Source organism: Typopeltis vanoorti, chromosome 12 (assembly GCF_054136105.1).
Source record: "Typopeltis vanoorti isolate ZY-2024b chromosome 12, IOZ_Tvanoo_1.0, whole genome shotgun sequence".
Taxonomy (NCBI): Eukaryota; Metazoa; Arthropoda; class Arachnida; order Uropygi; family Thelyphonidae; genus Typopeltis; species Typopeltis vanoorti.
In genome coordinates this window covers 108,206,215-108,228,754 of record NC_143560.1, presented here as the reverse complement: position 1 = coordinate 108,228,754, position 22,540 = coordinate 108,206,215, and the positions used below count along the sequence as shown (strand labels likewise).

At 37.8% G+C, this 22,540-nt stretch overlaps 1 protein-coding gene across 3 annotated transcripts in view; it reads left to right on the top strand.

Moving 5' to 3' along the window:
• The window catches only part of LOC150101124 (inositol hexakisphosphate kinase 3-like), a 125,042-nt gene that overhangs the window by 68,179 nt on the left and 34,323 nt on the right, over window positions 1-22,540 (top strand). For all 3 annotated transcript variants that reach the window (XM_090402241.1, XM_090402242.1, XM_090402240.1), the window contains 2 exons: window positions 6,153-6,340; window positions 17,280-17,455. In XM_090402241.1, coding sequence (XP_090258367.1) covers window positions 6,153-6,340; window positions 17,280-17,455 — 364 coding nt within the window. The remainder of the gene's footprint in view (window positions 1-6,152; window positions 6,341-17,279; window positions 17,456-22,540) is intronic.

The window sequence follows — 22,540 nt, the reverse complement described above, 5'->3', positions numbered from 1 at the left end:
CTTAAAAATTAGCTAAGTTTTCTCTCACATATAATTTAACAAGACCATTCAAAGGTTAGTATAAAGCCTAAAGTCCTCAAGTATCATAACAAACAAACTCTACAAGTCACCGTCACAATTCTATCTATAGCTGAAACAATAGAAAGATCTTACTTTAAAACAGTTGGATCCTCTCTGATTGATCCTTGGAATCACTTCCTTCTATTATCTTCCGACCTTAAGCAACGAACACGGGTACTTCTCCGCGATTTTTGATATCTCCTCTTACTTTTTGTGAGTGTCAGGAACTTGGCGGCATTGAACTACGGTATCTACTTTCTTCTAAGACAACTTAACTTAGTTGTTTCGCACTTCTGGCATCTAATGGTTGGAACGCAGATCCTGTTGGCGATTGTGAATCATTTTCTATGATGATTAGCAAAACTCCGTCGCCGTAACATACATCTTATCCCAGTAATTGCTCGACCCTCGCTGGCCTCATCACCTTCTCGAGCCCGTAACTTCTTGCTGACTAAGGAACCACTAAAAAGCTCCCTTATCACCGTAGCACACCCCTCTTATATCTCTCTGATGACATTGGGTTCTGCTACGTATTAATCCCCTGGGTATTATGTTGTTCTGCACCTGCCACCTTTTTTTCGGTCGTTGCATTAAGGTGGGAAACCCCCTTGCAGTGTTGACCTTTGAGGTTGCAGTTGCCCCGGGTCATTAGTTAATACCTTAATCCATCTAGAATTACTGGTGACTAAGAGGTTTCTTTAGACAATTTATCTTACACTTATATTTCTTTGTTCTTTTACAAAAACCCTTTGAGGTAACAATATTCAGTAATATACAAAAGATATTATTTCCAAATTAAAAATTATGAAGATTTCTCTATTAACCCACAAGTATTTTTAGTGAATTTTGTTTACCAGTAAAATCGGTATATAAGGTATTTTTGTTTAAAAATCACGATTTTACAATAGACATAAATATTGCAGTAAGTCTGGAATAGTGCTATGTACTAAATATAATGTATGGAGAGATAGAGAAATTGCTGAATCTATCAATCTCTCCCTTCCATCTGTTACAGACGGGTTGGGTCTCCTCCTAATGAGGAGTCTCGGCAAAATAATGCAGCCGGCACGCCACTCTTTTGCTGCATCCCTAATGGATTTTTTTTTTTTTCTAATTATCCCTAATGGAGGCATTCATAACTGTAGTCCATGTATATTCAAGGGCTGGTTTGCCTGCTTGTGGGATTGAAATACCCTAGCTAAACTGGGGGGGGAACCCAGCTGCCCGCGCCCAAGACCGGCTAACTTGGCTATGGCTGAGGAAGATCCTTGAGCTCCTCAGGTCTCCGACGGAAATCGAACCTAGGACACTCCTTCTCCAGGCATATGGTTGCAAAGCACACAGCCACTAGGCTAACTATGCAGACAAACACTGAATACTATTGCAGAATTAGTTAATGGAATATCACTTTCAGTGTAGGAATTGTTTCACATCAGTAAATTGCTTGGGTAAATAAACTGTGTTGTCATCTAGAAGAATTGGAAAATTTAATAGAAGATGATATAGTAGGAAATATGTGTTCCAGTATTGAATGCAAAAACAGTACTGGAACCAAAAGAACAGGAATAGATAGTACTAGGACAAATTGGTTGAAAATGGTTGGCATCTAGTTGATGAATCTGATGGAGAGGAGAATGATAAAATCATGATCCCATGCTTGGTTGTAAGTTAGGCATAAATTCTGTTTTAAAAGGTGCTACCAGTACAATCTATAGTGATGGTAAGAAAGGTAGGAAATATTTTTTTCAGGTCAAATCAGAAAAATGTCACTTGAGTATATTTGCCTGGGGCCAGAGTATGTGATCTAAATCAAGTTATGTATAATGAAAAATCGCAAACATTCTGAGGTGCTTATGTTAGTGGGAACAATGATGTGACAAATGATTTAAAATTGGAGTTATTTAAAACAGGGGTTGGAAACTTCCAGACTCGCAGGCCACATTCAACTTTTATTTTTAATAATCAGGCCACAAGTGTTTAATTAAGAGAAAATAGTGATTAAAAAAATACTTAAGTTATCAATTTTCATTAAATCAGTTTTAAAAAACACAGAAATATTTGAAGTATCTATCTATCTCTGTGAAAATGAAACTGAAAATGAAAAATTTTTATCACGTAAAAACAAAGTAATATAGTTTATGCATCACAATATGTGTGATGCATAAACTCCCTGCTTAATGACTTTTGAGATAGTTTTCCCTTACCCAAATTATTTATATCCACTTCATAACCTGAGGGTGCGAATTCGAATTGAAGCATGCAAATGTTCGTTAGTCAGTTGAAAAGAAAATTTATTTTTTTTAAAACTCATGGCAGAAAATGCTGGTTTGCAAATGTATGTGCTTAAAATGCGACTATCATCTTATTTGCATCATCATCATCAAATTCCTGCCATGTACCCTCAAGGGGTGTACAGGATATGATAGTACTACATGAAAAATTTACATCATTACTAACTTCCTATCTTCAATTTTTCTCCAAAACAGTCTGTTACTCGTCAAGACTCCAACATTATCAGATCTTATATTTCTATCATCTAAGGCACTTTGTACAGTATCAATTCCACCTATAATCTTGGTCTTCCTCTGGGTCGTTTTCCTGCCAACCTGGCAGAGAACACTTGTTTTGCTAATCTTTCCTCGCCCATTCTATTTAAGTGACCATACCACCTGAGATTAGCTCTGCTAACGCATTCCTGGATACTGACAATGTCAAGTTTCAAGTTCTTTCCTAATATCCTCGTTTTTAATATGATATTGCCATTGATGCCATCTGTTCACACCTCCAATCTTTCTCAGGACTCTCATATCTGCGGTCTCTAGTCTTTGGTCAAGTGTTTTATTTCTGACCCAGATCTCAGTTCCACAATTTATTTGTGGATCTGAATGAATTTATTCAATTGACTTCCTACCATACCAGCTTTGTTGATTCTGTTCGTCTATTTCCTTATTTAATTTACCATCTTCACTAAAAATCGTGCCTAAGTAGTTGAAATGTTTTACTTGTTCCACTGGTTCCCCGTACACAACACAGTTGACATTTTCAGCAATTCTACTTATTTTCATTGTCTTTGTCTTTTTAATGCTGACCTTCATACCATATCTATTACAACAGTTATTCAATTTAGTCAGGGAATCTTGCAAACTTGTAGCGGATTTATTTAGAAGTATAACATCATCCACATAAAGCAAAGAGCTGACATTAACATCTCCAATTCTGATATCATGTTTAACACCACTTTCCTTCATAATGTGATCCATATAGATAATGAATAACAGAGGGGATAATGTACATCCTTGTCTCACACCAGATTTAACATTAAACCATCTTCCTGTATATCCTTCAATTCTAACTGCTGACTTACAACTCAAATACAGACTAAGTATTGCTTTATATAATGCCCCATTGACACCATATAACTGTAGTGTATTGAATAGCTTCTCTCTTGGCACCTTTACATATGTCTTTTCCAGATCGACAAAACTTATATATAGATCTTTGTTATATTCCCATGCTTTCTCAACTATTTGTCGTAAAGTGAATATCTGATCCTGACAGCCTCTATTTGGCCTGAATCCAGTTTGTTCTTTACCAAGCTTTTCTTCCACAATTCTTCTCAACTGTTTCTCAAGTATATTTTTATAAATCTTGCCAGGAACACTCAGTAGGGAAATACCTCTGTAATTCTCACATTCAGTTTTATTTCCCTTTTTTTATATATGGGTACTATGAGAACTCTACTCCAATCATCAGGAATTCTTCCCTCTGTCATTCGTCCCAGGTTTTCTGAACTATGGTGAAAACCTGGACAGAGAAAACTTTTATACCACCATACTTCAGCATTTCTGGTCGAATATCATCTACTCCTGCTGCCTTTCCACATTTCAAGGTTTTGTTGGCTTGAATGGCGTCTTATTTGTGAAACTGATTAATCCTTCAAATTTTTTGGGTAAGCATCAATCAAATTTTTGGATATTTCTCTGAACTTGTTACTCTTCATTCCAGCAGTATCCTCTACAGATAACTCACACCAAAACCATTCAAATGCACTCCATTACTCTTATTCAGTTCTGTTTGTTCTTCAAACTCATCGCACACATTCACAAACTGTATTCCTTTCTCTTCACACATTTCTTTTAACATATCATTCATAATCCTTGCTCTCTGCCTCAGTTCATCACTTTCTCACCTGTGCAGCCTACTAACTTTCCTATTACACTATTATCTTTTATTCTTATCAATAACCCCCTATCCAGTGTTATATTCTGTTTGTTTCCAATCAAGTCATTTGTTCCTACTATCGCTACCAACTCTTTTGCTCATTTATTCCTCATTCCCAATGCATCAATCATTCTACCGTCCAGAAAACAAATGTTATGCATCTTCTTGTTCACCTCTAACAATCAAATCCTCCATCCATCCAACACCACTCACGACTTATTCATCCCTTCTTTTGTTTGGACATTTCATTCATTTCAGACTTCTTCACTCTTCAATACTTAACGACAATTCTCTTCATTTCACTCCACATCTGCTTCATCTCGTGCCTCATCTTCATCAATTTGGCTCTCAAATCTTGTATAATTTTTTTTGCTAGCATTCACTCTTTCCGTCTTACTGTCAGTAGCACATGCAATTTTGCTGTCAGCACCATTTTACCATTAATTGCACTCTGTTTTTCATAATTTATTATCACAAACTTTCTTATTGTCAGTTGCACTCTTTTCTTCACCATCAGTTTCACATGCTTTTTGACATTCACACAATCTTTCTTGATATCCATTTCACTTACGACACAGTGTTCCCTACTTTAATTCATACAAGCCTCGTGGTTCATCAGCATATCACACTTCCTGCATACTTGCATTTGCTTCTTTCTCTTATTCAACTTCTTCACTTAAACATCCTCAACATCTCTCAGTGCATATATATTAAACTCACAGAAGCATATCATTCTAGAAAACTCCATGCCATTCACTATATTTGTTTTTCATGCTGACTCATGCAGTGATTGCCATCTCACCACCATTCATTTTGTTCCACAGCACTAAACAAGAAACAAAGAATTTAAAATAATACTGCCTAAAATTTTTAATCAAACATCACATTCCAATCACAAATATTACACAGTAATATTCAATCTAAATCTATTTTCACACAATAAATATAAAATTAACTTATCTTGCTGAAGCTCATGCAACTACAACTACCATCATTATGTGATGGTAGTTGTAGTTGCCTACATTTCATGAATATCTTATTAGGACATTAAGTGGATGATGAATTAGAAACTTGGATGTAAATCATTGATTTGAAACTTGAAAGGTGCAACAGAGACAAAAAAAAAAAATTAGATTGCACAGAAATTATTGTGGAAAGTCATGCAGATTGCACATTGAAAAATTTTTGGACAACAGTTATACTTTGTCATTAGTATGATTGCTAATTTTGAGATGATGGATTGGATATAATATAACTTGGCAACATCAGAACACAGGCTTAACAGCATTGATAATTCACTTTGAAGGATTCTGAAAAAGAACTCTCTTAGTGGCAAATAGCAAGTATGAAAACTCACAATTGTCTTCATGGATATAATTTGATTCCAATTATAACCAAATTATCATACCTATGAGACCAGTATATTATGTGTCTGTTAGCTGCATGAGTCCGTTTTGCCCATTTTGTGGAAAACCCTAAGTGTTACAGAGGGGAAAAAACAACTTGTTCTACCTTCCATGTGTGACTGTCTAATTCACTTCAATTGAAAAGGTTCTTCAATCCTAGGTGGGATTTGAACTCTATTTTGAGAGAAAGCTCAAACACAGCCATGGATTATTCAATCTCTTCCACATAAACATCTTCAACATCTCTTCACACATACATATTACAGTCACAGCACCATACTATTAATTAATTTGATTAATTAAACATTTAAGTGATTTAAACAACAAATCATTATAAAGTAATTGGTGTCTCTTTCTATATAAATTATTAAGATATGTTATATTAAGTTTCTACTATAAATTGTTTGCTATCATAATTATTAAATGATTTATTGGTGTACTTATATTTTCTATATCCAATTTTAGAATTCATCTTCAACAGTCAGGAAACATTAAAATTGAAAGTTCTCCTGGATTTGCTGTTCAGCTATTTGAAGAGGGCGAACATGGAAAGGACTGCATTGAAAGTTCACTTAACCCATGGGTATTGCATTGCCATCAGGAGCAGTTGAGTAAGATGAGAGTGACACCATCATCCACTGTTTTTTCACATAGTAAGTAATAAATTGCCATTTTTTGGATTTCATAAATAAATGTGTAAAACAGATACATTTTAAGTGAATGGATTTTGGTGAAATTTAGAATGGTACACTTTGCAATTGGTGATATGCATCCCAAAAGTTTTCTTCTGATATTTGTTTTCGTTTATGGAAGTAAGAGACAGGAGATCATGAAATTCAAATATTTCAATGTGTTCATTTCTGTTTATCCACTCAGTTATTGTGTGATTATGCATTTCAAATGCTGAGAAGTGTATTCTGAAAATCCTTTCCCCTAAAAAATACATATTTTTTATTTTTTTCACCAGAGGTGAAAAAGATCAGTTTGACCAAGCAGTTATTCTTAGTCAGTTGTAGTATGTACCAGTGTAGCTTGTGATTTGTGTGTATGTATTCCTGAAGACGATCTTGATATAAAGATCAAAACATCAAATGTTATTTTAATTTTAATTAAAGTAAATTCTTAACATGGTAGTGTGTCTCCATAATTATTCATAATGATTGCTGATCACTGCATACTGAAAGTAACTCAAATTATGATATCATCATTATCAAATCCTAATACGTACCCCCGAGGGATGTTCAGGTTACTATGACAACACTACATTATCATAGCATATCATTATTATTAATCTTCTATCAACAATTTTTCTCCAAATCAGTATTATTTGTTAGCACTCTATTATTGTCATATCTAACATTTCATTATTTAAATGAAGCTTATTGGCTCTTTATATTTAAGTAAAATTTAACTAACATTTCATGTTTCTAAAGTACTTCTGACTGAATTGATCCATCTAGACCTTGGTCTTCCTCTGAGTCTCTTTCCTGTCATCTTGGCATCGAACACCTGTTTGCTAGCCTATCCTCACCCATTCTATATAAGTGGCCATTCCACCTTAGATTAGCTCTGTTGACACATTCCTGAATGCTAATAATGTCAAGTTCCTTTCTAATATGTTCATTTTTAACTGTCAATTTTTAGGGAAAGACAATGTATACTGTTATATTAATTAAAAAACTTTAATTAATACTTCCTATATTTCAGTAATGTTACGTTACCATCTTCAGGGAACATAAAATTAATGATATGTGCATGCAGGCACTAACACTGAACAAATATGGTTGAAGACAACAACTGAAGTTGGTCCTAGTGTCTTAAAAGGTGCCACCTAGTGCGCTAAATTGAGTAGTAGTCTTGGCTGTTGGGCTAATGTTCTAAGAATGCATGAGACTGCCCCAAATATGGGAAGCTTGCTATCTTAGAACATCAGCCCAACAGCCAAGACTACTACCCAATTAACCCTCTAGGTGGCACCTTTTAGGACCGACTTCAGCCATATTTGTTCAGTGTTAGTGCCTGCGTGCACATATCATTAATTTTATGTTCCCTGAAGATGGTAATATAACATTACCGAAATATAGGAAGTATTAATTAAAGTTTTTTAATTAATATAACAGTATACGTTGTCTTTCCCTAAACATTGATCACCAACATATAAGTTTATCTACAAGAATGTTCATTTTTAATATAATTCTGCCATTGATTCTATCGGTTCACTCTCCTAATTTTTCTCAGAACCCTCATATCTGTTATCTCTATATCATTATGATAATTCCCCACACAAAAGAGATATGTTAGTGAAATAAATAAGATATAAATTGTACTTTATTGTCATTTTACAGCTGGATGCCAGGAAGGGCATCCAGCTGTAAAAAGCATACCAAAACCAGGGATGAAATGTCGGAGAAAGGACAACGGCTAGGGCATCCCCCATAAGCAACGCGCAGTTCCATATCACCCGAGGACTGTGAGAAGTGGGCTTGGGCTACCGAACAAAGGACGGGTTCGGCTAAAGAAGCGAGTCCAACAGAAAGAGAGAGTGTGTAAAGTAAGAATCGGGTCGCTGAATGTGGTACAATGAATGAGAAGAGCAGGGAGATAGCAGACATGATGAGAAGGAAGCTGAAGATCTTGTGCATGAAAGAGACAAGGTGGAAGGGCAACAAAGTTGAAAGGGTACTGAAAGAAATGAAATTACCTGAGGATGTGGAAGAATGGTGGGACGTAAATAGTAAACCCAGCCACTGGGGAGGGCAAACCAGCCCATTTCGGTGCTGGTCCCAAGCCCGGATAATTGGGGAGGGTTGGCGTCCAGGAAGGGCATCCGGCTGTAAAAAGCATACCAAAACCAGGGATGAAATGTCAGAGAAAGGACACCGGCTAGGGCATCCCCCGTAAGCAACGTGCAGTTCCATATCACCCGAGGACTATGAGAAGTGGGCTTGGGCTACCGAACGAAGGACGGGTTCGGCTAAAGAAGCGAGTCCAACAGAAAGAGAGAGTGTGTAAAGTAAGAATCGGGTCGCTGAATGTGGTACAATGAATGAGAAGAGCAGGGAGATAGCAGACATGATGAGAAGGAAGCTGAAGATCTTGTGCATGCAAGAGACAAGGTGGAAGGGCAACAAAGCAAAGGAGCTGGTTGAAGGATATAAACTGTTTTACAGCGGGGTAAATGAGAATGGAAGAAACGGAGTTGGAATCATCATCGACAAGGAGCTGAAGGGTGGAGTCTGCGAGGTGTGCCAGAAGAACGATCGGATTATGAGTGTTAAGCTTGAGATTGGAGGAAGCGTGGCTGTGATAGTGTGTGGCTATGCTCCACAAGTAGGTTGATGAGGAGGAGAAAGAGGCATTATGGAGAGAACTTGACCAGGTTGTAATGGGAATCCCTGATGGTGAGAGAGTGATCGTCAGAGCATACCTGAATGGGCATGCAGGAAGACAACGAAGTGGTGAAGAAAGTGCGCACGTGGTTTGGAGTAATGGTGAAAGAAATGAAGAAGGTAAAAGAATTGTAGAGCATGCTGTAGCCTTCGACCTGGCTATAGATAACACGTGGTTTAAGAAGAGAGTTGGACACCTGATGACCTATAAGAGCTGAGATAGAATGAGTCAGATTGACTATATTATGTGCCGTAGGAAACATCTGAAGGAGGTGAAAAACTGTAAAGTGATTAACGGAGAAAGTGTAGCGGCACAGCACAGGTTGGTTGTGGTAGATTGTGATATAAAAGGGGAAAAGAAGAATAGACGGAAGCCGCAGAAAGATAGGAAAATAAAGTGATGGAAATTGGAAGAGGAAGGCCCAAGGAATAAGTTTAAAGAAAAGGTACTGAAAGAAATGAAGTTACCAGAGGATGTGGAAGAATGGTGGGATGTAAATAGTCGGATTATTAGAAAAATTGGAGAAGAGGTGCTCGGTATAACATCAGAAAAGGGGCCGCCCAAGGATAAGGAGGCATGGTGGTGGAATGAGGAGGTGCAGTTGGAGATCAAGGAAAAGAAAGAGGCAAAGAAAAAATGGGACATGACTGGAACTAGAACCGACAAGGAGGCATATAGATTAGTGAAGAAAAATGGAAAGAGAGCTGTGGCGAAGGTGAGGGCAGTTGACGAGGTTTATGAAGTACTGGAGAGAAACGGTTGTGAAGCTCAGTTGTTGAGAATAGCGAAAGCTAGAGATAAGGCCTCGAAAGACATAACATCAGTCAAGCAGATAAAGGACGCCTCAGGAGTAGTACTACAAGAGGAGGACAAAATCAGAGGAAGATGGAAAGAATATTTCCGTAATCTGCTAAATGAGGAGAATCCAAGAGAGAGGTGTGAGAATGGAGAAGCAAATGAGGGATCGGTACAGGACATCAGCAGAGAGGAAGTGCTTTGGGTACTGAGAAAAACGAAAAATGGAAAGGCTGTGGGAGCGGACCAGATACCTGGGGAACTGTGAAGAAGTCTGGGCAGCAAGGGTGCAGATATGTTATGGGATCTGATGAGGAAAATAGCCCAACAGGAAAAGATACCAGAGGAATGGAGGAAAAGCATTCTCATCCCAGTCTACAAAGGCAAAGGAGATGTTCAGGATTGTGACAACTATAGAGGGATCAAGCTGATGTCACACACATTGAAGATACGGGAAAGAGTAATTGAAGGAAGGATATGGTGGGAAACGAAAATTGGCGAGGAGCAGTTTGGATTTATGCCGGGAAGAGGGACAACGGATGTGATATTTGTGCTAAGGCGACTGATGGAGAAATATAGAGAGATGCAGGTTGAGCTGCATATGGTGTTTATAGACCTGGAAAAGGTGTACGACAGATTTGCCAGGCAGGAGGTATGGAGGTGTATAAGGAAGAAGGGGGTGTCGGAGAAGTACGTGAGGTTGGTGAAGGAGATGTATGAGGGAGCGGAAACTCAGGTCAGTTCTAGTGTCAGCATGACAGAGGGGTTCCCCATTCTCGTCGGGCTCCATCAGGGATCAGCTCTGAGCCCCTTCCTCTTTGACCTGGTCATGGATGTACTAGTGGAGAATGTTAAGAGGGTGGCACTATGGAGCATGGTGTTTGCCGATGAAATTGTTCTTTGCGAATCATCCCGAGAGAAGCTGGAAGAGTGGAGAAAGGTATTGGAGGAGAGAGGCATGAGAATTAACCGGGTGAAGACCGAATATATATCAACAGGGAGTGCCGAGGATATGGTCATACGACTCCAGGGTGAAAGGTTAACTTCATGGAAGAAATTCAAGTACCTTGGGTCGGTCGTCGAGAGGAATGGAGACCTGGATGAGGAAATACAGCACCGAATAACGTGCTGCTGGATGAACTGGAGGAAGATGAGCGGGGTCCTGTGTGACAAGAGAGTGAGTTGTAAGATGAATGGAAAGCTGTATAAGATGGTGGTGAGGCAGATGATGCTTCATGGTACAGAGACATGGCCTATAACAAAGGCACAGGAGAGGATGATGGAGGTGGTGGAGATGCTGATGTTGAGATGGATGAGTGGTGTGATAAAGATGGACAGGATAAGGAATAACTACATCAGAGGGACGGTCAAGGTGGGACCAATCAGTAAGAAGGTACAAGAAAGCAGGCCGAGGTGGTTCGGTCATGTAGAGAGGAGGAGTATGTTGGTAAATGAGTGGAGTGCATGGAGGTGGAGGAAAAGAGGCAAGCCCAAACTCAGGTGGCAGAGGATCTTAGGGAGAAAGGATGAAGTCTTGAAGACGCCCTGGACTGGAGAACCTGGAGGAAGAAGATTAAATATGGGAATGCCGACCCTGTTTAACACGGGATAAAAGCATAGCGAAAGAAGAAGCAAAAGAAAAGAATGAAAGAGTTAAGATAGTGAGTCTGTTGCCATGGTATGACAGAGTAGAGCGCTAAGAAGCTGAGAAGGAAGGCCATAATAGCGAATGACTTGATGCATAGGTTATGCAGGAGGAGTGGTGTTTGCATCTGAAATGATTTGGTGTTCAGAGACTGTAAAAACTGTGGTTGAATGAAGTGAAAGTGGATATGGGGAATCAGGGAAACTAGAGTTTTTTTTTTTGGGGGGGGGGTGAGTGGTTGAATGGATATGCAGACATCAGTGAGACAGTTGGATGCAAGAATGAGTATAATATGCCTGAGTTATTACCAATGGTAACAAATCAGAATGGGATGGTTAGTGTAAAGTGTCAAGATACGGGTGGGCCTAAGGGGCTTTTGCACTTTATGTACACTAATGCCAGGAGCATTAGGAACAAGCACGAGGAATTTTTGGCCTCAATTGGCTCGTCCGGACAAAGGTTATTGGTATTTTTGAGACATGGCTAACAGAAGATGATATAGTTAATGGGATAGAATGCGAAGGATATAGTGTGTGTTCAGGAAGGATAGAGAGAAAAGAATGGAGGAGGAGTGTTACTGATGATAACCGATGAACTGCAACCAACAAGAGTAGAAGTTTGACTGCAGGACAGTGATAATAGCACATTTGAGGCCATCTAGTGTGAGATTGGGCCAGCAGAACAAAATATTCAGTTGCATACTGCTATAGACCAGGGGATGGAAAAGATGAAGATAGTATGCATAGGCAAATCAACTCAATGAGTGGAGGACAGGTAATTATTATGGGGGATTTCAACTATGGTAACATTGATTGGAAGGAGGAAAGAACACATGGGAGAAGGAAATGGATTTTATGCAGTTGCTAAGGGATAATTACCTGAGACAGCATGTAATGGAATATACTAGGGGTTCGAGAGTGCTCAGTCTAGTAATTGTACCCGAGAATTTGTCTATAATGAATATGACCACATTGCCACCAATTGGTGAGAGTGATCATATGGTCTTGACCTGGGAGGTGATTAAATGCGTGGAATTTTCAGTTAAGACAGGGTGTATGTGGGATTACCAGGCTGGTAAGTATGACAAGCTTAGGAGACTGCTTGAATCAGTGCCATGGCATGTAAAACTGCAAGGGCTGGATGTCGATAGCACATCGGAAGTGGTAAAGATGTGTTTGAGGGAGGTAATGGCTGACTGCATACCTAGAGTCAGGAAAGTAAATCAAGTGGGAGTTAAATGAATGAATAACACCATCAAGCTGGAACTGCAAAAAAAAAGAAACACTTGGGGAGGGAATTTAAGGAGAAAGGTGACCTGCAGGCACATGAACAGTGTAAGGCACAGACCAGAAGGGTAACTAGTGTGGTAAGAAAGGCAAAAGCAGTTTATGAAAGGAAGTTAGCAACACAGGCTAAAGAGAATCCCATACAGTTCTTTCAATATGCTGCAAGTAAAAGAAAAAAGTATAGGCAGAATGATTTTAAGGAATGCCAATGGTAGGAAGGTAACTGAATCAGTCGAAATAGTAGAATTACTACATATACACTTTGCAAGAGCATATCATCCAGGCGGTGATATTGCAGGAATGAGGGAACCGATGGCTTATACAGGAACTGAAGTAAATGAAATGGATGTTAATAGAATATTCATCGTCATCGTATGTTATGCTTTCGTGCAGGCCTACACATTTTACCGTGTAAGCTTCTGTAACTGATAATCCCTCGGAATAGGTTGGTTGCTCCTTATTCCCCGTGGTATCCCATGTCTGTCGAAGTGTGTGTACAGGGCCGGTTTGCCTGCTTTGTGGTAGGAAACTCCGGGATAAACTGGGGAAAAAACCCTGCTGTCCATGCCCAAGACCGGCTAACTTGGCTATGGCTGAGGAAGATCCTTAAGCTCCTCACATTACCAACAGGAATTGAACCTAGGACACTCCTTCCCCAGGCATATAGTTGCGAAGCACGTAACCACTAGGCTAACCGCATGGATGAATAGAATATTACAGAACCTTAATGGGAATACATCTGCGGGATTGGAATGCCAGGTATACCAGGAGTCGTTATCAAAGTATTGGAGAAGTTGGTCAAGAACAAAATACAGGAATGGATAGAGGAAATGGTATACTGTATTAGAGGAGGCTGCATGGTTTTGTGAAGGGTAGATCATGCCTCACTAACTTGCTCACGTTTTATAATACAGCGACAGCTGAATTGGATAAGGGTAGTGGGTTTACAGTGATACTGCTGGACTTTGCAAAGGCCTGTGACAAGATTCCACAGGGAATTCTAATCAGTAAACTGCAGCACATGGGGATGGATATAGGGTTGGTGAGGTGGATAGGAGGGTGGTTGATGGAGAGATATCAGAGAGTAGTTCATTCATAAGTATCTAAAAGGAGGCCCGTGACTAGTGATGTGCCGCAGGGTTCTGTTCTTTGACCACTGCTGTTTAATTTGTTCAATAATGATATAGGAAAGGATCTGAGAGGCACTGTTCAGTTATTTGCTGATGATGAAAAGTTGGGTAGAGCAATAGTTAATACAGATGATGTCAAAATTTTGCAGGATGATTTGGATAGATTGACAAACTGGGCTAAGGAGAATGGATGTCAATTTAATGTGGCAAAGTGTAAGGTTATGCATTTTGGGGTGAAAAGATTATCAGCAATATACCACATTGGTGAACTGTACTCCAGGAAATTGACAAAGCCAGAGACATGGGATTGTTAGTGAATAAGGAGTTAAAGTTTAGGGGGCACATAGCAAAAGTGGTTAAAACAGCTCATTAGATCACTTGGTCACTGAAGAATACTTTGAAGAGATATCCCATGTTGACTATTGCGCACATATCTGGGCACCAGGGTTTCTTGGTGATGGGGAGGTGGTAGAGAGCATCCAGAGGTGAGTGACCAAGACGGTAGCACGTCTCTGTAATGAACCTTATGAGAACAGGTCGATGTTTTGTGGGTTACTGAAACTGGCTGATAGGCAGAAAAAGGGATGATATGATTGAGACATTCAAATTACTGAGAGGTTTTTACAAGATTAATTCAGAGGAAATTTTTCAGAACAGGTGTGGTGGTGGAAGAACTAGGCGCCATGGAAACTGAGCACGAGTGTAGTTAGTAAGGGTAATAGAACTAGATTTTTTACTTGGAGAGTGGTGAATGAGTGGAATAGGTTGCCAGAGTCTGTTGTGGGTGCCATGACTGTGGTATACTGATTGGAACATTCATAAAACTCAGCCACTTCCCAAGTGAGTACCGCATGATTACTGTCACCAACCAGAGGCAGAATAATTGTCTTTTACTGAAACCTCCTCTGACACTATAATCAGATCTAACACTTTTTCATCAGGAGTTCCTTCTGTCACATGCTGTTTGAGGAAGTTGTCTCGCAATAGCTCAATAAATTTAATATTTATTTCATAAAATACCTATAAAAAAACATAATACTGAAACAGGGTTCCTTTGAAAAAGCAACTCAAGGAAGTGAGAGAAATGAGTCACCTATTAGGCAAGCTGCAATCTTCTATAAAAAGAGTGAAGAATTTTATAGAAATTTTGGGAAACAGTATTCTAAGGTTACTCAGATTTGGGATTTATAAACTGTTAGGAGTTGAGCAAAAGAGAAGTAGTGTTTTGAACAAAAAAAAACATATACTAATTGTTTTTTAGAGATGAGGAAACTGTGGATTTAATATGCTCATGCCACAATAAGCTCAATAAGAAAATCGTTGCAAGAGAAAACTGAAATTGAATAGAAATAAGAATATTATAAAAAGAATGGAAGGTTGAAGAAATATCTTTCTTCAAGAAATAAGACAGAATAGCATTTTGATATAATTGAAATTATTATTATTATTATTATTGTATGGACACCTCCATGGTGTCTGAAGACTCCTTGCAGGAGACCCAAACTATCCACGCAATCTATCATACCCCTCCTTGAATCCATTAATGAATAAAGCATTAACAACCGACTCTGAAAGCCCATTCCATTCATTCAAAACTCTCTAGTAAAAAATGTCCTTAATAACCACACCTTAACTCAACTTTCAGGGATGACCTCTTGTTCTTCTTCCCCCCTTGCTAAGTGTTGAAACATTTCTCCTGCATCAACTCATGCTTAATGATATTACTCATCCATCCAACTCCTACCTCCTCCTTTGTTTACCTTAGGTAATCAAAGTAATACTGCTTCCTCTCGATGCCCCTTAACTATCTTACATTATTTGCTTGCAGGATTTTATGCTTTTGCACAACTTTGAGCTTCCTACTTAGCTTGTCATATTCACCTGCCTTATAGTTCCACATATGCCCCTTCTTGATAGAATATTCCTCCTTTTTTTTCTTTTTCTTTTTTTTTTTTTTTCTTTTTTGGTAAGACTGCACAATCCCTTTCCCCAATTGAAGGCAATGTGGCCATCTGGGTTATGGATAACGCTTCTGCACCTGAGCCCAGGTCCAATACTCTTACAGTCCAAGCCCCCTCCATCACATGTTGCCTCATGTAATTATCTCTCAGTAGGTATATGAATTCCATTTCCTTGATGCCATGTGACTTCTCTTCCTTCCACGATTTAAGATTTCTAATCTTATTGGGTATAATTCATCTGTAGCCATTAGCAACATTTCCCTGCCTTTCCTATCCCTTCTTGAAAACACTGTATCCATCACATTTTATTCCTGTATAAGAATAGCCTCTTCTGTCAAACAGGTTTTGCAAATGCCAATAACTTTTGTTCCCTTGCACTTAATGCAAGGGAACAAAAGTTTTCCCAAGGGACCTTGGGGAAACAATTAATCTCTCACTCTCAGTCATTACAGTCACAATATAGACTTTTCATTTTAATGTGCACTTTCAGGCTCTCATACAACCAGCCTGACACATCTAGTTTTGCTGAATGTTTACACTCACACTTTTACCAAACATTAATCTCACTGAACACAGGACTCCAAATCAATTTATTTCATCCTGCAAAACAAATCCTTTGAACTTTCAAAATTACTTCATATATCAATGTAACATACACCATTTCTCTTACATTCTGCACATTAAATAATTTCCAATAACAGCTTGCCATCTCAGCTCGTTCATGTCACATCTCAGCAACAGATGTTAACTCAAATCTAAACTCTTTTATTTTTTCAATGACTGCTTTATATCTTCTATGGGAAGAGGGTAAAAACACTTTCCCAGTATTCCAAGGTGGTCACTATCCCAAGTATTAACTGAGCTCAGTCACACAAATTCATGCAAATATTTCATTTGAGTTGTTTCACTAGCAATATAGGTGAAATATTTTTTAAAAAATTACTATTTTTGTATCATAAATACAGTATCGATCTTAATTTTTTATATAATTCTACATTTTTTATGCAACTTTTAAAGGATATTGAAAATTTTCACTAGGATTATGATCTTAATTGGCACAGATCAAATGTACATTATGTGTACAAGATCAAACATTATTTCTTAAAACTGATGCGTCATGCCTTTTCTACAAATAATGAGAACTGCACAAAGTTATTTGTTTTCCATTTTTTAAGTGTCAACTTTTAAAAAAAATTAGTTATGCAATTGAAAATGTATGAATGTACATTCATAATTTTATGTATATTTCAAAATTAGGAATAGTTTTAAACAAAAACTGTAAACAAGTCTCTTAATTTTAAGAAACTTGTTTACTGTATATTTCAAGACCAAGAGTAGATTATCACTATTCACGCTGTATTCTTATCTTTCCTTTTTTAAATTAGAGTTCCTCCTGTTAGAAAATTTGACATCTAAGTATGAGTTTCCCTGTGTGTTAGATTTGAAAATGGGCACTAGGCAATATGGAGATGATGCTAGTTTAACCAAAAGACAAAGTCATCAGGCAAAGGTAGCCTCTACAACATCAGGGACATTAGGAGTCAGAATCTCTGGCATGCAGGTATGTTTTGTATAGCTGCTATTATAGTATATAAGAAATTATATTATTGTTTTCATTAGGTTATACCCAAGCACAAGTACACAATAGTTGGAACTTGTAATTGCAGTTAACTCTGCATTTTTATACTGAGAGAGTAATACACTTCACCACAAGTTTCTTAAGCATTCACCATAGCAGAAAGCATGTCCAGAAGCTTATGTTGCCTTTCTATATTTACTCTGAAGTAAAATTAAAAAAAAAAAAAAAAATACACTCCATCGAAAACTACCTAATGCTATTTATTAGTCATGCATATATTGAAAGCTAACATGTAACATCCACTCAGCCATCATACCTGGTTGGTTAAGTAGACATCATACATACTATCCAAGCACCAGTGCATGGGTGTTTGCAAATGCCTTTAAGTGGTAGGTAAATTTCATTGCCCAATATTATACTGCCATCTTGCTTATCAAATGATTTATTTTATTTTTCTAAGTTTGCACTGAAAACAGTGTTATATACTATGGTCCTACATGTAGGACCAGAAGAGGCCTAGGTGCCAAAAATATCCTTTGCTATCCATCTCTAAACTTGGGGATTCAAGAAAGTCATTTTCTGGTAAGTCCTCCATGCCACCAGTGTGTGTCCTGCAAGGCATGCAACGAGTGTCTTGAAATCAGCCTGCCACCAATAACTCTGCTGGATACAGGATACGGTTGCAGAGATAAATTTTGGTATGATGTGATGTTTTTCCTGAAGTAACCATACCAAGTCATGGTTTTCAGTATAGTAGGCAGCTTTCTCATGATGGAGATAGTGAGTGGTTTCCCAGCACCCACAACTTGTATATATTAATAATGAATAACTCATCTCCTCTCTTTACTACCAGTCAGGCTTCTTTAATCCAATGTTAGTCCTTTAGTGGAATTCCACTGCTGTTCCAACTTTTGTTCTTCAGCCTATTCTCTGTAATCCTCACTATTGCATTGTGTCTTCTGACACCTATTCTATATGTGCTATAACAACATTTAGCAACATCAGCCAAATTTTCTATACTCTGGCAGCCTGCTCTGCAGCTCTTGTCATCACTTCTTTCAAGAGTTGTGTGAGCTAGAGTCAGAAGAGCATTGATTCTTGTCCTAATTAAATCTGTATATTCAGAACCAGAAAGGAAGTGACCCCGATCCTTGATCCATTGATACTAACAGGGGATATGTTTAGATTCTTGTAATGCAGCTCCATTGACTGAATAGTGCAACATTAAAGCCCATCTCCTTTGTTCAGCTGAGGTGGTCATAATTGGTGTCCTTCCATCAAGCACCAATCCAGAGGTGTGTTGATAATTATCCTTAACACAAGTCCTAGAGGCATCAAGACATAATTCTGAAGTGGAGAGAAAAAATTTCTCTAATCTGAATAGATGTAATCTAGGCACTAACCACTACAACCAGGGATTGCCAAGACCAGCATGATTTATAGTGGCATGGAAAAATGCTAGTGACACATCATGAGAAAGACATAACCAAGTTTAGTGAAATTCTATATCCATTCATCTGGGACAGAGTAAGAGAGAGAAACTCTACCTAAGAGCAACCTATGATAGGAAATAATTCAGAATGAAGAGTTTCTGTTGAGGTTTAAGTGGAGCTTTATAGAGAGAAGAAAGAAAAGATCTTAGAGTGGATGGGAATACAGAATGGGCCTGTCAAAGAGAATGCCAAAGTATTTCCTCTCCAAAAGAACTGGATAGAATGCAATTACATACTATGCAGGGAAAACTCAATTTTCAACTTCAATTTCATGACTCTACATGAGGGGACAAGAGAAAGTGTACTCGACTTTGTCACATTGATGTTTATCCCTCAAACTTAAAAGAAGTCGACTGCTTGGTTGAGGAGTTCCTGCAAGCCTTCTCTAGTAGAGGCTATTAGTATAAGGTCATCAATGAATACCATGGTATTAACAGTAGTTGTGTCAAGGGAGTAGCTAATATGGCTTGGAAGAGAGCAAAGAAATTCATTAGTGACACAATTGAATAAAATAGGAAAGAGAGAGGGGATCACCTTGGCATGCACCCCTTAAGTACTGGAAGAGATGTGATAGTAAGGGAATTGCAGAGTCAATTTCTGATATGTAGGCGAAGAAAGCTTCTGGACATTCTGCAATAGACAGAGTTCAAAGTACAGTTTGAGAAGAGAGAGAGAGACACTATCAAAGGCTTTTTGGAGATCCAGGGATGACTTAAGAGAGATTGCAATTGGCTTCAGGATCCAGAAAGAAGAGAGAAAAGAATGAAGATATTCTCAGTACAGCCATCTGCAGGGATGAAGGCTCCTGTCTAAAATCATGTTGAATGCATGACTGAAGATGTTAAGCTAACACTTTATGAAAGAGATGTAAGAGAGAACAGGAGCAACTCTAATTGGATGGTAGTTAGAGGGTACAGATGCATCTCCCTTATTTGGAAAGAACACTATTCGTGACTTGTGAAGATATGATAGTAGACATTAACAGAAGTAGATCAATTAACTCTTGCAAGATAGCAGAGGGAACCCACATAAGCTCCACAACAGTAAAGCAATCATATCCCACATCTGATGAAGTAATTGGAAGTTAGAACTTTATTTCATCAAAAGAAAGATGGATTGATAAGCTCTGCTTCTGGAATGGACCTTGAAATAGAAAGAACTACATCAAGTATGTATGAAGGCAGAGTGGAAAAGACATCAATCCAAAAATGGACAAACTCCTATCGAATCTCGCATGGAGGAGGAGGTGCATCATCCAATATTGTTCTAGCAGTGATGCTTCTGTGTTAGAGCAGAAGCATCTGTTCTAGCGCAGATGTTTCTGTTCCTAATAATGCCTGCATTGAGACACAAAGACGCTTTCTCTCTTTCCGTTTGAATGGAACAAGTGATACACTACCAACCGGGAAGGAAGATGTTGCCTGGAAAATTCCATCTCCAAATAATGATTCACTTTGCTGTAATAGATACTTCACTGAGTGATAATCTAATAAAAATTTTTAAAATCCTTACTTCATTATTGAAGAAAGAATAAAACAGTTCAAAAACATGACCAAAACCTTGGAGTATCAGTGACAAACCCAGAAAAAAAACATTGATTCAGCTAGGGCAGCATGTGGTGAAGTTGTTGCAAGGATAGAAAAATAAGAATGACATGGTGGACACAAGAATGACACAAGGTGGAACAAGTCATCAGAATTCAAGGAGAGGCGGCCTACCAGTCCTAAACACGGGGGGGGGGGGGGTTGTGTGCCAGGGGGGCTACCACCCTAGTATATATATATATATATATAATAAATGGAATAAAGCTGGATATGAGAATTACAGGAATTTCTCTACTGTGTGTTCCAGGTAAGATTCATGAAAGCATACTGGAAATGAGGTTGAGAAAATTTGTGGGAGTAGAACAAGTGCTGGATTCAAGCCAAATAGATGTTGTCAGGATCAGATTTTTACTTTAAGAGAAATAGTTGAGAAATCATGGGAATATGACAGGGATCTTTACTTAAGTTTCATAGATCTGGAAAAGATATATATGACAAAGTGCCTTGGGAAAAGCTGTTCAAAACACTACATTTATGTGAGGTAAATGGAACATTATACAGGGGAATAAATAGTCTATATTTAAGTTGTTAAGTCAGCAGTTAGAATTGAAAGAATATAGGAAGATGGTTTGATGTAAAACAAGCATTAAGACAAGGATGCACGTTATTTCCACTCTTATTCATCATCTATGTGGATCACATTCGGAAAGATAGTGGCATTAAATGTGATCTTAGAATTGGAGATATCCAACTTAGCTCTTTGCTTTATGCAGGTGATGATGTTGTACTCCTCTACACATCCAGTGGTTGTCTCCAGGATTCTCTAACTAAATTGAATTAACACGCATAGCAAATTTGGTATGGAAATCACTAATAAAAAGACAAAAACTATGAAAATAAGCAGGAACATAGAAAACTTCAGCTGTGTTCTGAATGGAGAGGCTATAGAACAAGTAAAACATTTCAGCTATTTATGCACAATTTTTATTGTCAAAACAGCTAAAATGAAAGTATGGGTTATCATATTTTGTCCAAACAGGTAAATAACAGCTGCACATCATAATGAGCATATACACTACATTAAATTTCCTGAGCCTGCACACTTGGAACTTGCAGAACATGCTACCTCCACTAAACCTCAATTCCATTGGAAGAAGATAAGGTTTTTTATAAAAGTAATCTCATGAATTGCTTATATAAAGAGAATTGTGAAACCTTGCTACATTGTTCGAATCTAAACAAAAATGCAATTATCCATTTTATGGGAATAGTACTTCTCCACAAGTTCTGGAAATTTTTTTTTAAATTAAAATCTATTGCTAATTTAAGATATTTTATTAGTGAAGTTCAGGCATTTCCATTGTTGAATCTTCTGGTTTATGTTCTGGTTGTTTAATTCAAGTCATACGAAGATGTCCTTAATACTAGGGCAAAAATTCTGTGCTAATAAAAATTATGGAAATAAAATCCATATTAAGTTTAATTATCATTGCTTATGTTCCAAAACATAATTAGTAGATTAATCTTGGATAATTATAAGAAATTCATGACGGTAGAATAAAATCATATCTCTTATACATGAAAAATGGTGCACAACTGATTCTTTCTAAGTGTGTGATTGATCCTAATGAATAATCAAGTGTGATGAGTGAAAAAGAATATTTGTGGTGTGTTGGCTGTTTTAAATAAGCAGTTGTCTTTAGAAAAAAAAGAATTGTGGAGGGTGAGTGAGAGCATAGCATAGTAGTGTTTGCTATATAGATGACCCAAAAATTGGTATGTGTTCTGAGTGGATGTAAGCTTTTGAATTAAATTTTATATGGTTTTATTGCATATTAGCTGATATAATAAGCAATGGATGTTTATAGCCTTAAGGTTTTATTTCATTATTTTGGAAATCAAGTATGAAAGCTTTTTTTCATTTCTTGGTACATGATTTTTTTATATACCATGAGGTGCAATTTCAATTGTTGGGGTATTCAGGCTTTCATTCTCTTTTGGATATGTTTCTTCTTAATGGTTTTGTTTAG